The sequence below is a fragment of the Ailuropoda melanoleuca genome, chromosome 7 (assembly GCF_002007445.2).
Source record: "Ailuropoda melanoleuca isolate Jingjing chromosome 7, ASM200744v2, whole genome shotgun sequence".
Taxonomy (NCBI): Eukaryota; Metazoa; Chordata; class Mammalia; order Carnivora; family Ursidae; genus Ailuropoda; species Ailuropoda melanoleuca.
Window position 1 is genome coordinate 33,777,251 of NC_048224.1, and position 17,099 is coordinate 33,794,349.

The 17,099-nt window shown below is 48.7% G+C and overlaps 1 protein-coding gene across 1 annotated transcript in view; it reads right to left on the reverse strand.

Moving 5' to 3' along the window:
* Positions 1–17,099, reverse strand: part of ABCA1 (ATP binding cassette subfamily A member 1) — a 141,227-nt gene that overhangs the window by 33,182 nt on the left and 90,946 nt on the right. The window contains exons 16-29 of the mRNA XM_034665569.1: positions 16,245–16,466; positions 15,067–15,271; positions 13,916–14,029; positions 11,949–12,120; positions 10,074–10,205; positions 9,018–9,160; positions 8,638–8,775; positions 7,663–7,883; positions 6,382–6,454; positions 5,202–5,404; positions 3,412–3,460; positions 3,105–3,218; positions 1,885–2,033; positions 280–447 (exon numbers count right to left, since the gene is read on the reverse strand). Coding sequence (XP_034521460.1) covers positions 280–447; positions 1,885–2,033; positions 3,105–3,218; positions 3,412–3,460; positions 5,202–5,404; positions 6,382–6,454; positions 7,663–7,883; positions 8,638–8,775; positions 9,018–9,160; positions 10,074–10,205; positions 11,949–12,120; positions 13,916–14,029; positions 15,067–15,271; positions 16,245–16,466 — 2,103 coding nt within the window. The remainder of the gene's footprint in view (positions 1–279; positions 448–1,884; positions 2,034–3,104; positions 3,219–3,411; positions 3,461–5,201; positions 5,405–6,381; positions 6,455–7,662; positions 7,884–8,637; positions 8,776–9,017; positions 9,161–10,073; positions 10,206–11,948; positions 12,121–13,915; positions 14,030–15,066; positions 15,272–16,244; positions 16,467–17,099) is intronic.

Below are 17,099 nucleotides of genomic sequence, written 5' to 3' on the forward strand. Positions count from 1 at the left end.
TTCACAGTTATCCATGAACCTGAACCAAACAGGAAAAAAACAGGGGGCTAGAGAAGGAAGAACCAATTTGCATATTTATGTATATTTCGTTTTCGTTGTTTGTTTTAAGGCTTCCTTTTTACATCAGTCAGACGCTTCCCCATCTAACAGTCTAGAAATAGCCCAAGATTCAAGAAAACTCTGTGGAAGGAAGTAGGGAAATTCCTTTGTCCTTTTGTTTCAAGCACTGGATTGTTAGAGTAGCTGNGGCCCTCAGCAGCGTCAATACCCTCAGTCTACGTGAGCTCTCTTCTCTCCTGGGGCACAGAAAGCAAACACGTACCTGACAAACGTGTACTGTTCGTTGTACATCCAGGGCTGAAGTTCCAGGCTGGGGTACTTGCCAAAGGGGGGCACGATCAAGCTGAACACCAGGGCAATGCAAACAAACACAGCTGGCAGGATGATCTATAACCAGGGGACAAAGGGGGAAAGGAAATGGCAAAACAAGGGCAAATGTCAGAAAAAGGAGACTGGGACAAGCCCGTAAGAGTCCAGCCAGCCTCCCAGACCGGCCAGCATGCAAGTGAGCACCGCAGGACCCACAGCAAAGCTCCACCAAGGCATTCACGGCAGGTGGGAAGCAGCAGATTCTGCCACCGAAACCTCTTCCCTCCAGGCCATTTCTGGAGCCTGGCAGCACAAGACCAGGGCCGTGGCCACCTCGCAGAGGCACGAAGCTCAAACTTTACAGAGCAAATGGTGGTCACATGTGAGGGTGACTCACAACACTGGGTCCTGGCCTCTTCCCTCTGAAGACGTGAGAAAGACCACGATGGGCCATGAGCCCAGCTCAGCTCAGAGAAAGGCCAAGAGAACAAGCCATGCACCAGGAGCCAGAAGACCCAAAGACTAGTTCTGTCTCTACAAGTGTATCCATGTGAAGTCACTCCCGCTGCACCCTCAGTATTCTCACTTGTAATCTACAGGCCAAGACTAAATGACCCAATCAGATCCCATGCTCTGAAAAGGAACAGCAGCTGCTGTCACCATGGAATGGCCTCAAAAAGCATCATTACCTAAATCCTTCTTTATGAGAAAATACTACATGACCATTATCTCATTGCATTTTCGTTACAACCCTATCACCAATCAACAAACAAGGTAACTGAGGTCAGAGAGTCTAAGTAACTTGCCCAAGGTCACACAGCCAGTAAGTGGCAGAACCGGAAGTCAGACCCAGGTCTGCATGCTCCAAACTCATACTCTCTGCATTACCCACATAGTCTGCAGGGAAGAATCTCTGCAGACGCTTTCTCTATGCTTCTCGATTTTATACGGAGGGATAATTTTATCCCTTCTGACCAAACGACTTAGCATGTAACACTGACTGACATGCAGGCAACAGTGTGATGAGTCCTCTCTGTTTGTCCATTTTTTTTCTGACCCCTCTGGCTACCTTTCCATCAACTTGCAGTTAAACATCAATTTAGAGAAAAGTCATGTTTCCAAGAAGTTTACATGTCAACTGCATCTCAGGTTATGAAAACTAAATTTGCCCAGCTAATTTTCCATACTCTGTCCTTTTTATGCACGCACACACACACACACACACACAGCACTACTTAATGCCAGGCCCCATTCTAAGCACTTACTCACTTCAATCCTCATGACAACCCTACGTCATAGGCACATTATCTTCATTCTAAAGATGAGGACATGGAGGCACAGAGAAGTAACTTGCCCGCAGATGCGTGAGCGACAAGAAGCAGGACTGGGATTGAAGTACAGGAAGTCCTGCTCCAGCATCCACCTCATAACCATGACCCTCTCCTGCTTTCACTGGTCAGGGAGCCTGCAGCCCACCCGTGAAGCCAGAGTCACTGCCTGGAGCAGCACTGTCACCTGAGCAAAGAATCCCTTCCGACTCCGTCTGGCAATCAGCAGCCTCTTCCACAGAAGGGCCACAAACTGCTGCTGTGTGAGCTTCCAGCCCTTCACCTGGTAGGAGCCTTTGCCATCCATCCCGCTGAGCAGGTCTGTTTCTCTGGATTCTGCAAGAAGCCGACACTGAAGGTCACCTACTATCTCAGGCAGTTTTGACATCACCACGTTCCTCCCCCCAGCATCCTCAGCAATCATCTTGGAGGTTTGTGTTTGAAAGTCAAATCTCTTAGAAGTCATGGGCTTTCATGACAAATCAATGTCCCAGGAAAAGTTAGGGCCCCAGACGTCCAACAGTAGAGCTTTCTGCCTTCTGGTTCTTGTGTGAGGAGTGCAGAAAATGAAGGTGCCTTGAGACTACTGAAGAGAAGTGTTCACACACAATGGCTGTACATCAAGTCATTCCGATGAACCGAGTCATCCTCAATTTCGTATAGAACATTGTATGAGACAGGCCATGCATTTAGGCTGAGTTGAGACTAGATGATGTTGATTTGTCTACCATCTACTTAATTTTGGTAAAAGGTGGGCACATTCTAATGATCTAAGTACTGACAAGGTCTGAAACCAGGGAAAATATGAGGGCCACACACTCATAGAAGCAGGACTGGAAGAGCCAGAAAGGTTTCTGTACCTCAAAATTGTATAAAAATCCTTGTCTCAAACTAATGACTCCTAAGTGAGGCGCTTTCAAATCTTACCAATATTTGCTTGACTCCTGGCCTCCCCTTCTCCATCCCAGTCAAACACACAGGGACACACTCATCCAGAATATGTAAGTCGAAGGAACAATTAGCTCTAAAAGCTGACCTAATTCAAAATCATTCATCCATTCAAAAAATATTTATTTAACAATTAAACACCTTATCTAGGCAAGAAACTGGGTCTCCACTGAAAAGATAATAAATGGTTTCAGAGGACTGAGGAACCAACCTTTTATATGTGTCTCAAGTGAAAGATCTCAACTAAATGAAGAAAGTGACGAGGGTGGGCTCCTTCAGGTTTGATGGTTTGCCCAATGCTGGAAAAGGGAATGTGGTTTTCATCTTCCCACTTCCCTTTGGACCCTGTATGGATCTATCATTCCATGCTCAAGGACATTAAAGGGAAACATGGGAGTGAGTACACAAGACAAGAAATCCACTTTCAGACAATGGAACACAGCTCTTGCCCAAACAGACCTGGGTCTACGTCAGAATCATTAGGATCAATGGCGTCATCTTCAGTGAATGGGCGAAGACAGCTCTGCTTGTCCCCGAAGGCCCGTCTGTTTCGTCTTGCCGGCAAGGTGCCATCTGAAGGCAAAAGGAAGGAATTCTGCATTTTATTTTATTTGTAACAAAACAAGCCTTCCTTATCTGTCACAACTGTATACACTAAAAGTAAGAATGGGATAAAACGAGTCAAAGGGAAAGGGACAACAGTGGTGAGCTAAGATGGCCTACAAGAGGCACTTCCCAAGAATGTACAGCTCCCGCAGAGGCTTACCTGAGGTCTCAGCATCCACCCCACTCTCTTCAGCCACTTTGAGAAATATCTGAAAAACGGGAGTGAGAACAGTGTAAGCCCCATGTGGTAAGAGCAACCATCACCGCCATGATTATTACATTACTGAGTGGCTTGTTAGCCCCTAAAGACAAAAAGTAAAAGCTTCATTTATTAATAATACTTAGCCAGTCATTTGGGAGTGAAGGCACTTTTAACCAGAGAACATTTCCTCAGTAGTGAGAACTATCAATCCAGACAATCATTTTCAAATTAAAGGTATGACATAGGAACACTACAAAAGAAATGTGTTCTGTACCTGGGTGGCTCAGCCGTTAAGCGTCTGCCTTGTGCCCAGGTCATGATCCCAGAGTCCTGGGATTAAGTCCCATATCAGGCTCACTGCTCAGTGGGGAGCCTGCTTCTCCCTCTCCCTCTGCCTGCCGCTGTCTACTTGTGATCTCTCTCTCTTTCTCTCTCTCAAAAATAAATAAATAAAATATTTTTTAAAAGGGAAGAAAAAAAGAAAGAAACGTGTTCTGAATCTACAGGGAGCACATCAGGTGGCTGGCCTCTTCTGGGTCTATGGCCCCAAATCTTTAGGTAGGCTAGCACCATGATAAGGCATCCAAGACAGAATGATCAAAAGATGATGGGTTCCCCATTACTAGAAATTATGTCTCGGATTCAAACATGGTAAGAGAATGTGAACTTGCCAATGATTTTTCTTTCTTTTTTTTTTTTTTAAAGATTTTATTTATTTGACAGAGAGACGCCAGCAAGTGAGTGAACACAAGAAGGGGGAGTGGGAGAGGAAGAGGCAGGCTCCCAGCAGAGCAGGGAGCCCGATGTGGGACTCCATCCCAGGATCCTCGGATCATGACCTGAGCTGAAGGCAGACGCTTAATGACTGAGCCACCCAGGCACCCCTCGCCAAGATTTCTAAACTCTGAACTACAGACCACAGCCTGGAAAACATGTAATAAAAGCACAGACATTAAGGTCTTACCTCCAGAAATTCTGATGCAAAGACCCTGGTGCTGAGGATTGCAATTTTTATTGTCAATAACATCCCCAGATGACTTCTCTGCCTGGTAGAGCTTGGGGACCACTGGGCCAGACAACTTCTGTATCCTTCCCAGCCCTCCAGGTCTATGATGCTGTGCTCTCTAAAGGCAGGTGCTGCTACTCAGTAAAGAGAGCATGGGCCTTGTAGCCCAAACCGTCGATGCTGGATCCTAGCTTAGCATCTCTGAGCGCCCTTTTCATCTTATTATGGAGACTATATCAAGTTACAAAGAGAGTGTGCATGAGTAGGGGAGGGGGGAGGGAGAGAGAGAATTCCAAGCAGACTCTGCACTGAGCATGAAGCCTGTCACAGGCCTCAATCTCATGACCCTGAGATCATGACCTGAGCTGAAATCAAGAGTTGGACGCTTAACCGACTGCGCCACCCAGGAGCCCCTACAATAATTAAAACAAACAAAAAAAGAGCAAAAACCCCCACACACCCAGTTTATCATCAGGCACATGCAGATTTTCCGTAAACATTGGCTATTTCCTATGTGTGGCCATGACACAGCCAGGTCAGGGAGCAATCCTAATAGAGCTCTCTTGCTATCTCCCACCACAAATTTAAAAGGTTAACTGTGGCCAATAATACCCCAATATCAATGATCTAAGGACTCAGATGACCAGCTCCATGGTAATCCTATTCCCCTGGGGGAAAAGCAGCTGTCTGGCCTTGGGACTGTGGGACCTACTATACTCTGACAGTCAGTCACTGAACTTACTTCTTCCAGGGTCGTCTCTGAGATGCCATAACTAGAGATGCCCAGGTCTGAGAGCCGGTCATCAATCTCATGGAAGAGTTCCACAAAGGCCCCCTCTTTGGCAGCTTCGTAGGGCAGCACATATGTCAGTTCATGCCCAATGTCTTCCACTAGCCGGGCCTCAGCCACATGCTTCCTGATGAGGTTGGAGATGGCAGAGACATCTGTAGGGACCAAAGCACAAAGATAGCTCAGCCGGCTCAGAGGCACCCCCATCAAGGGCCAGCCATGCCTTGGCTTCTCCCTTTGCCTACTCCTCAGAAGCCAGCTGCCCACACCTGATACCTGCCCCCGATACTAAAGTCATTCCACATGTTCATCTCTGGCCTGAGAGTTCCTGGGGGCAAGGATTGGTCTTATTCACCTTTTTATCACCAAAGCCAGGAACACTGTAGGTTCTCAGTACATTGTGGGTGGGGTGGGTGAGAAGAAGGAAGGACAGAAGGGCAGATGCATGGGTGAAAGGAAGGCAGACTTTCAGAGGTTGAAAGCCTTATGTCTATTGCCTTAACTCTATGATTCTTCAATGGAAAACCTGAGTAAAGGAAAATTAAATGATTCTTCACCCTTCCCTAACTTTCTAAAGGAGGCTCCTTCTATTTACGTCAATAAAGGGCTAATCAAACAGTTTGTGGAAGGAGACATCTCTCTGGAAAAAGCCACTTGTTAGGACTGGGCGCAGATGAACACAGTAAAGGCTTCTGCTCCATAGGTGTTACTGGTGACACTTGTGTGCTATATATAGCTTCCAAGGAGGACCCAGCAGGCTGCTCTCCATCTCCTGGGCTCTCACTCTTCTTAGCTCCTGAGATCCAATCCCTCCCCCAAGGCTTGGCCCTCAGCTCCTCATCCCTGGTCTCCAGTGTCCGGCCAGATCCATTCCCCAGGAGATCCCCACCCCCATCACGTCAGCCTCTCAAGGGCACTGCCCTGCCAGCTCCCACACCGAGCCCCAGGCTCCCCAGCAAGCGTTAAGCCAATCTGCCACCAAGCTGCACCCTCTCCCAGCCCCCCAGCCCCAGCCCAGCAGCAAACCTTGAGTCAGCGCCACCAGCCTCTGCACCTCTCCTCCTCTGCCTCCATTCTGCCCAGCTGGGGGAAGCTCAGGCACCACCTGAATAAGAAACCCCAGAGTCCTTACCGATGGTCAGCGTGTCACTTTCATGGTCGCTGCCCAGGCCAGCATCAGAACTGCTCTGAGAAACACTGTCCTCCTGATGGCAAAGAAGGAGGTGAGAATGGGTCAGGGACCAAGCAAGGTACAGCCACCAGCACCTTCGCCAGGGAGGGCTTCCATGAGGCTCTATCGTGCGGCTCCTCCTGGGAGGGAACTGACTGGGCGGCTGGGGCTTCTGAAGCCACTGACACGGGTGTGCCGTGTGGACGGGAGGTCAGGAAGCACAGCCATCAACGGAACCAGGGCCCGCTGATGAATGCTGTCACCAGGCGTGCGCTGACCCTCCTAGGCATGGTATTTGCCTGCCTAGTTGTCTGGCTCAGTGCTTCTCAAGCCTTGATTTATGCTGAGCCACCAGGGGACCTTGTTAAAATGCAGCTTCTCATTTAGTGAGTCTGAGCTGGGCCCCCGTTTCTGCATTTCTAACAAGCTCCCAAGTAATCCCAGTGCTGCTGGTCCTCAGACCACACTCTGAGTAACCAGGCACTGGTTAAAAGGTAAATAAGCAGATAGGAGTTGAAGGCTGGGATGAAATGTTTTAGGTGCCACTGGTTTCAGCACACAGATGAATCTCAGGCACGTACTGTGAACAGAGGAAAAATTACCTGGTTACAGGCTCTGGTCCCACCTCTGTTATTCACCTGGTCAGTGACCTACAAGCCTCAATTCCCTGATCTGGGATAATAATCACAGTATCTCCCTCCCACTGTTGCTGGGCACTTTGAGGTGATAGGAGTTAAGGGGGAAAAAATTTTATAAATGATAACAATGTTACAAAAAATTTAACTATTACCATCATATTCTTTTACGCCCAGAATCTGCTAGAGTTGAGTTTCCGGCGTGAAATTAGTGTTCAGTAAACATTTGCTGTTTTGTAGTTTAAAAGTTGAGGTCAATGAAATTTACAGAGAATGAGCAGGAATGGCAGAGCATTCTGCAGCGAGGGCTCTTCACCCCGGCAAGTCTTTTTTCTTCTCTATAATAAAGTCCTCCAAGGACCTTCTCTTCACTCTCGGTGCCTCCATGGGAAGAAGGAAGTGGGATTCCACCACACTCTCACTACAGGAGCAGATGTGTCCTGAGCCTTCCACATGGGAAGTATGATGTGACTCCAAAGGGACCGCAGTGCAGGGAGATGGTGACCCCCATGTGGCAGAGTGGGGTGGACGTGGACAGGCCACTCCCAGCCACCAAGTCCTGACTCCCTGGGCCCAGCACCAGCCCAGCACTGAAAATACAACTCACCTTTTTCAGGTATGACACAGTGCTACTGCTATTTCTACAGGAACTGAGGGAGGATTCCACATCCTTCTTGACCAGGGTCAGGTAGTAGCCTGTTCCCAGCTGGTTCTTCAGAAACAGGGAGGAGCCCACACAGCACAGCTTCCCATGGGAAATGATGGCAATCCTGTCCCCCAGGATGTCCGCTTCATCCATGTGGTGCGTGGACAGAATAATGGTGCGGCCTGCCAGGTACAAACACAAGGACATGGGACAAGTGAGCCCTACTGGTTCTCATTGATTGAAGCAGCTGCAACTACAGATACATCAGCAGGGGTCACCGAGGCAGAAGAATCTGGAAGCCTGCGTGGCAAAGCCATCCTCACAGAAATCGGAACAGGAATGTTCATTTGGGAATTTGCTACATGCCACGAAGGGTACTAAGTGGTCTGCGTGCATTCTCATTTAACTTTATCTTCTATGAGGCAGGCACTACTGTTACTATAGGTAAACAAATGGAGACAAGTTAAATGACTTTTCCAAGGTCTCAGGGCCAGCTGGAACTGGCTCCAAAGTCCATACTCCTCATTTGCTCATCCACTCTTTCAATAAGCATATATAGTGTACTATGATGGGGACAGAGATGAACAGACACAGCCTCTGTTCTCAGCCATTGGTCTAGAGGGGAACACAGTTGTAAGAGACATGTCCAAGATCTATGCTAGAGGTAGCTCTGGGGACCATGCCCTTTATCCCCATTTCTCTTCTGGCCAGCCCCTAGATAATGAAGGGCATACATGTTAAGTGTCTTGTAAACCAGGCCTTCCTTCCACATCCGTACTATGGGGGAACACAGAGCTTTAAGAAAAGAAGTCCCACATTGTCCTTGAGAAGCAATTCTGTTGCTCTGTCACCAACAGCCATGAGCCACGGCCACGGCCGTACTTCTCAAGAGCCTCTCCATTCCTGCCTCCCTTGGAATAAATGCACATCAGCTACCTTGTCGATATTTCAGCAGGAGCTCCCATATTCCCCTGCGGGAGTAAGGGTCCACACCGGCAGTAGGCTCGTCCAGAATGACAACCTTGGATCCCCCAACAAAGGCCAAAGCCACAGACAGCTTTCTCTTCATTCCACCTATGAGAGAGACAGAGAGAGAGAGACATTCCAGGACCAGCCCCAGACAGCAAAGGCAGAGGTGTTGAGAGATGAATGGAGGCACCCACCTGGGGACAAGCCAGGGACACACTTCTGACCTACCCACCCACCCCCACAGTGGGACACTGGTGCGGCTGTTGCTTCACCCGTGTGTGTGTGTGTGTGTGTGTGTGTGTGTGTGTTGGTGGGGGGGTGGTGTTGGAGGAGGAGGGGGAACTCACCTGACAGCTGACTTGTTTTGCTTTTCAGTTTGCTGGGTGGCAAACCCACATCCAAGGCCATCTGCTCCATCTCTGCTTTCACGTGCTTCTCCGAGAGCCCCTTCAGACGTGCATAGAACCAGATGTGTTCTTCCACAGTCAGCCTGGGGACAGAAGGGCAGGTCAGCTCTGCACCCCACGGGCTGCATCAGAACACAGTGCTTCCTGATCCACAACAGGAGAAAATAGGCACGTTTCCACTGCCTCCCTCCCTGACCTTTTCCAACTTTATCAACTTCTGAAAAATAATAGGAAGAATCAAGACAGAAGCACCATAAGCAACCACCAGAGCTGCTGAAGAAGCCAAGGCTGAAATGTGCCCAGTCCCTTCCAGCCTGTTCCCAGTGGGCCTGGCCACTATACACCAGGCAGGTGCAACTTTCAGTCTCGGGTCTTCAACGGGCCCACCCCACAGCCCCATTGACCAAGAAGCTGGCTCAGCATTCACCTGCAGCAGCCCCCTCCAGGAACTCAGACTGTGCGAGAAGGGAGGTCCCTGTGGAGGACATGAGCCTGAGCTGCTCGCTTTAGGTAAGAGGAAATGGGGGCACAGAAGGGGAGAAGTCCTTGCCCAAGGTCACAGAGCCCAGGTCTTTCTCTGCTCCACCACGAGGACTCCCTGGGTGGCCTGAACTGTTGACAGGCCAACCTGAATGGAAGCAATGTCTCGAGCAGGAAATGCTGGGCCATCGTGACAAGGGCCCCGAGGCACTGCCAGATCTGGGCAGTGGAGCTGCAGCTGGATCAGGGAAGAGTGTCGTGGGAGAAGGAATGGGCTAACTGGCTCTCTAAACAGTCGGTAATGGAGAGCACCATTTCCCAAGCGCTCATCCACCAGATGGACTGATGGGACACCGCCTACTTTCCCTAAAACGGAAGGACAACTGGCACTCACTGCGCAGGGAGGGGAGACCCGCCGCCCCCACAGAAGGTAAAATGCCTAAGTCCCCCTCTGCCCATGACTCATGACACACACATCCAGAGACGGTCTGCTTCTCCAAGTGCGCTGGTACTCACATGTCAAACAGCACGTTATGCTGGGGGCAGACCCCCAGGTTCTGCCGGATGGTGCTCATCTCAAAGCGAATGTCTTTCCCCAGGATGTAGGCAGTGCCCGAGGTGGGAGGGAACAACCCAGTCAGGATTGACCTGAGGACAAAAATGTAAGAGCGCAAGAGTCAGTGTTATCCCCATTCCCCTGGAAATGCTCCACGCCAGGCCGCAGAGCCCGGGCACCTAGAGCAGAGGCATCAACCCTCCCACACCCCCATTCCTTCCTGACAGACCCTAACTGACCCCTACAAAGCAAACAAGTCTTTGCTTTAGTGGGTAACCAGGAGTGGGCCTATGTGTTGGAAAGGGCATTATCAGGGCAAGCATTTTTAAAGGATTCCAATTTGCAATGGAAAGTACAGTTTGAAACATACATTTTGTAAGTCTAAAATCATGTCCATGAAAAATGGACAAGCCAGAAAAAGTTATTCAGAGATTAGAATGTTTTTTGGGGGGCGCCTGGGTGGCACAGCGGTTAAGCGTCTGCCTTCGGCTCAGGGCGTGATCCTGGCGTTATGGGATTGAGCCCCACATCAGGCTCCTCTACTATGAGCCTGCTTCTTCCTCTCCCACTCCCCCTGCTTGTGTTCCCTCTCTCGCTGGCTGTCTCTATCTCTGTCAAATAAATAAATAAAATCTTTAAAAAAAAAAATTAAAAAAAAATGTTTGTGTTGGGCAGTAGGATTTTTGTGTGCCTTTTAAAAATTATCTGNGGCTCAGGGCGTGATCCTGGCGTTATGGGATTGAGCCCCACATCAGGCTCCTCTACTATGAGCCTGCTTCTTCCTCTCCCACTCCCCCTGCTTGTGTTCCCTCTCTCGCTGGCTGTCTCTATCTCTGTCGAATAAATAAATAAAATCTTTAAAAAAAAAAAAATTAAAAAAAAATGTTTGTGTTGGGCAGTAGGATTTTTGTGTGCCTTTTAAAAATTATCTGTNTAAAATCATGTCCATGAAAAATGGACAAGCCAGAAAAAGTTATTCAGAGATTAGAATGTTTTTTGGGGGGCGCCTGGGTGGCACAGCGGTTAAGCGTCTGCCTTCGGCTCAGGGCGTGATCCTGGCGTTATGGGATTGAGCCCCACATCAGGCTCCTCTACTATGAGCCTGCTTCTTCCTCTCCCACTCCCCCCTGCTTGTGTTCCCTCTCTCGCTGGCTGTCTCTATCTCTGTCGAATAAATAAATAAAATCTTTTAAAAAAAAAAATTATCTGCGATGTTCATATATTGATTTTGCATTAACAAAAAAGAAAAAAGAAAAACAGGAAAAGGTCATCATCCCAAAAGTTACACCCTTAGCAATAGCTGAGGGACCACACTGAAAGTCACTGAGGCTAACTCTGCTGTTTATGGTACGAGCTCCCTCGTGAAGCTGCCCGTTATAAGGTCTTTTGATAGGTCCCCATAGGTCCCAAAAAGGGCAGCCACATGGCCAGCTCTTTCTCACACCTCCTTAGCGACAGAGCTCCTGGAAATCACTACTTCCAACATATCAAATCTTCCCACATCCTTGCTCATAGTTCTAACCAAACCAGCTCAAAAGGAGACCCTTTCTCAGAGCTGTCACAGCCTTAGGGTTCCAGGAACAGTGCAGAATTCTGAGAACCAAATGGGAAAGGTCATCAAGAGGTCTCCCAGGCTGTTTCAGGCCAAGGAAATATCTAGCCAAAATCGGCCGTGGGGAAAGCACTCTTGTGATGAGACAGTATCTTACATTCATCAACTCCTCCCGGGTGTTGCCCTTGCCCCAGTGACCAATGCAATGTCCTTGAGTCCTGCTTTCTAACTGCACTACAGAACATTCCCGCAGCTGATTCTGACAGCCACACCCTCTTCTTACATGGTGGTGGTCTTTCCAGCTCCATTGTGGCCCAAGAAGGAGGTGATCTGGCCCTCATAGAAATTCAAGGCCAGGCCATCAACAGCCACCTTCATGCCATCCCGGTAAACCTTCATCAGGTTCTGAATGGACACGCCCAGCTTCAGGTGTGTGGGTTCCTCCTCCATGCAGACTGTCAGAAGACAGAAGACAGAGGATGGGAATGAACCCACGGCAAATACCGACGAATGGGGCACAAAGACACGGGGGCTGGGCTCGTACTTCCACGACTGTCCTCTCTCCACGCATACTTCTGGTTTCTCAGGCAAATGTTTATTTAGGGCCTATTTGGGCAGGAGTGTTGGTGATAGGAATTCACTGATATAGGAACATTCGCAGTCTATTGGGAGAAAAAGACTTCACAAGCAATTAAAATACAGGAGGCTAAAAGTAGTTTAAAAAACACATGTAACATTGCCGTAGAGCTGTGGAATACCCAGACCATGGAACACAACTCAGCAATGAAAAGGACTGAACTGTTGTTACACATCACAGCTTGGGTGGATCTCAAGGGAATGACGCTGAGTGACAAAAAGCCAACCTCAAAATGTCCCGTACTATATGGTTCCATTTGTATCACATTCTGGAAATACCATGCGGAGAACAGAGCGGTGGCTGACAGGTGTCAGGGATTGGGGAGGAAGGGGGGTGGCTGTGGCTTTCAAGGGGCAGAATGAGGGAGTGTGTGTGGATGGAACAGTTCTGCATCTTGACTTAGCTGGTGATTACACGAATCTCCATGGGACAAAGTGCACAGAACTAAATACACGCTGGTGAATGAGTACATGTAAAACTCTACAATCTGAAGAAGGTCTAAATGTTGTACTAGTGTCAATGTCATGGTTTTGGTATTGTGCTGTGGTTATGCAAGGTGTTACCATTGGGGGAAACGGAAATGAAATGCACAAGGGAAACACCCCAATACTATTTTTTGCAACTTACATGAATGAGTTTATAATTATTTTAAATAGAAAGGCCTTTTATTTCAATGCCATGCAATCTTAGAGGAGGGACTGACTACTTGGGAAACTAGAAGGACTATTCAGGGATGGGGTACAGAACTAGATCTTGAGGAAGGAGGAGGATGGCAGGCAAGTCAGAGAAAGGGTTCTCCTGTTGAGAGGACAGAGTACGTACAAAGGCATGGCAGTGTGGAAGAACAGGATGTGTTCTAGGAGACTGATACCGAAGCCTGGTGTAAAGAGGAGACTGGGCAAGAAGAGTAGGACGAGCAAGGGAAGAGCCTGGGGACAATGGCCAAGGGCTGGCTGTAAGTTGTCTAGTATGCCTGCTAAGGAACAGCAGACTTTCCCACTGGCAACTAGGGGAAGGCACAGAAGAGATCAGCAGAAAAAGGACTCATTAAGTACTTAGGAAGCCACACTGAACACAAAGATAGTTTCTCTCCAAGAACCAAAGAAAACAGCCAGAAAGACAGTTTGCTAAACTGTGGACACCTCCACCCAAGTCAGGAGCCAGGAGGATTAGGGCTCTGGGTAATGAAGGGTGAGAACATCAAGAAGCACAGGCTGAGCTCTGACAGCCACTTGGTGTGAGCCTACACAGGCTCATATTTCTATCACTATGACGAAGCAGGCAGCGAGGTTATGGTTCTACAGTTACAGTTGTCTTTACCTCCTCTTTATAGCTGTTAATTTATCATAAGAGTGTGTGTTGGGGGGTGTGTGAATGTATAGATATCAAGGGCCTCTTTCCTAGAAGCCAAGAAAACAAAGGCAATGGCCCTCAGGGACCCGGAGAGTGACTCCCCAATAAGCTGACAACAGCACTGGACACAAATGGCATGGGAGAATTTGGAAAGATGCATTGGGTGTGATTTCTTTGCTCCTAGAGCAGTTTCAGACTCTCTAAAGGGCAGTGGGGGTAAAAGCACTTGGCTAAAGGGACGGCAGGTTGGCAGCACTTACTTTCTGATACTCCCTTCTGGCTGGAACCAGGGTGGCTCTTCTCATCACTTTCCTCACCAAACCAGTAGGATTTGGTGCAAGGAAAATACCAGGGCCTGGGGATTCCATACTGGCCTGCAAGCAAAGATAAAAACCAAGATGGAAGCCAAGCACAGCAACATCCTAGCGTTCCTGAGGTATTCCAGCTGGAACTACTCCCTCCTTGACAAAGCCTCTGGAGCTGGCACCCTGGAATGGAGGTGGGGGTAGTGGGAGCTCACATCTGCTGAGACCTACTATGTATTCAAACAACCCCACGAGACAGGTTATCAGCCCCATTTTACAGATGAGGAAACTGAGGTATAAGTAGCCTACTCAGGTCACTCAGCCAGTAAATGAAGGACTCAGAATCTGAACCCAGAACTGTGGGGTTCAGATTATTCAGATATTCGATGCAGGAAGCTCAAGTGGAGGTAATGAACACTCCGCATATGCTCCCTTAGAGGAAAACCAGGGGAAGCAGAAAAAGTTAAACCTCGCTCTCTTAGAATTTGATCTATATAAAAATGTATCCGTGGCAGGTCTTGGTCAAGGAGATTTATTAAGGGGAGTACTAAAATGAATTTTTATGAATGTTAATTTGATTAAATCATAGGTAAGGGCTTAGAGTCAACATATCTTACTCTTCACAAACTGTACTGAGGAAACAGAACCTCTGCTGGTGGCTAATTCTGGGGACACAGAATTAGAGAATTGGGCCAGTGCTGGCAGGAGGAACCCCCTGGACTAGCTAGCTGACCCAGTGTGACCCAACTGGGTTCACCTCCAAGCACCAACACTGCCTAGCTGTGTGTCCCACAGGCAAGTTACTTCTTTGAGTCCTAGTTCTCTCATTTGCAAAAAAGTGGGTCTAAGAGCAAGTCCCCAGGCCTACATAACACTTGGCACGGCACCGGCACACAGGGCTCAGGAAATGCAGGCTAGAGCAGTAGCACTTTTTAGCGTCAGCTGCTTCTCCTCAGATTGTTTGCTTGCCATGGGTCTAAAGCCCTGGCCGCTTTCCAGGGAGCGCCAGGCCCTGCAGAAATGTCACCACAGACAGGGCAGAGCTCAGCAGCTAGAAATTACATTTCCCCAGCCGATGACTAAAGCTGTGTGGAAGTTCCGTGTACCTGGAAAGACAGCCTCGATGTACCACGTCATCACTCCATAGAGAAAGGTGTCGAACAGCATCATGGAGACTGAAGTGGTGAGGCTGAAGCCATCCTCCTCCACGGGGCTCTCAAACAGGTTGTCCCACTGCACCCCAATGCCCTGCTCCTCGAAAAGGGCAAAGTACTCACAGCCAAACCCGAAAGCCACAGGAGACAGCAGGCTCTGTGAGAAAGAGGCAAAAGTCACTTATTCATCTCCTTGTCTCTCATTTCCTAGCACTTTTAATATAAACTCCACCTAGAGAAATGTGAATTTGCAAAATGGATCAATTACAAGATATGGAAGTATTCACCTACAGATCCCTTGAGGGGAGTGGGCTCACTAGCAGCATATAAAAGGATTCTATTTATAACCCCTCATTATGCACACATATTTCAGAAATGCATGCATGACAAGGCGTAAAACTTTTAGAATCTTATGCTTCCAAAGATGCCCCAAAGGCTCAGCAATCCTGTACGCCACGCACACAGACACACATACAGACACACACACACACACACACACACACACAGACACACACACACACACACACACACACACACACACACACACACACACAGACACACACAGACATACAGACACACACACAGACACACACACACAGACACACAGACACACACACAGACATACAGACACACACACACACAGACACACACACACAGACACACACACAGACACAGACACACACACAGACACACACACACACACAGACACACATATAGACACACACACAGAGACACACACACACAGACACACACACACAGACACACAGACACACACACACAGACATACAGACACACACACACACACAGACACACACACACAGACATACAGACACACACACACACACAGAGACACACACACACACAGACACACAGACACACACACACACAGACATACAGACACACACACACACACACAGAGACACACACAGACACACACACACACAGACATACAGACACACACACACACAGACACACAGACACACACAGACATACAGACACACACACACACACACACACACACACACACACACACTCTCTCTCATCTGCCGTTCTCAGCTTGGACTGCGATGGGGAGGTGAAGCGCCAGGGGTGGCTGTACGCGCAGCTACTACCCAGGGGTGATTCCTCACCACGAAGATCTTGAGCGTGAAGCCCACGTAGTCTTGCCATGCCACGCACAGCACATAGGGCAGGTACAGAATGAAGTAGATGATGCCCCCACAGGCTGCCGCCAGGTTGGCTCTGGAGAAGAGGGTGCTGATCAGGAAGCACTGCAGGATGGTCACCACGCCGAACACAGACAGAAAGACAAACACCACACTGGGGTCGCTGTACGGCAGCAGGTTCCCTAACTGGGAAGGAAGAGAACTGTTAAATGCGCTGCCTCAACAAGCAAGCACGTCCTCGCATGATCTATGGAAAGAAGGGTTCCTTCATCCTCATCTGACAGACAATAGGGAAGAGCAGTGCTGCTCACTGCTCTGATCAGGAAACTGAGGCTTAAGTAAGGATAATGACTAGCCCAAGACCACACAGCAAAGTAAGAGCAGAGGCAGGAAGAGAGGAGTCTAGGGCTGAGATTCATCAAGACTCAACTCAATGGACAATTTTGCTCTTTGGCTCTCCAAGAATTACTGTTACCTGGTGTCTCCCTTTGTAAGGACCAGGGCTCTCAGCACCAGGAAAGAGTTGTGGGAGCCAGCATTCTATAGGACTTCTCCCTCCAAAAGCCATGGAAAATGGCCAGGGAATCTTATTCTCCCCCTTGGTGACCTGCCATAGATTCTGCAGTCCCACAATCATCCAAACACTTGTGGACCTGTCAGGTCTATCTCAGGCCAGTTCATCTGGGTGTGTCTGATCAGGACCAGCCAGCACATGGTCCCAGAGCAGCTCTTGCCCACCAGCCACAGGACCACCATCCCCACCACAGAGCTCTGCCCTTGCAGTCAGATATCAGAACATGAGCAGGGGTTGGTTTCAGC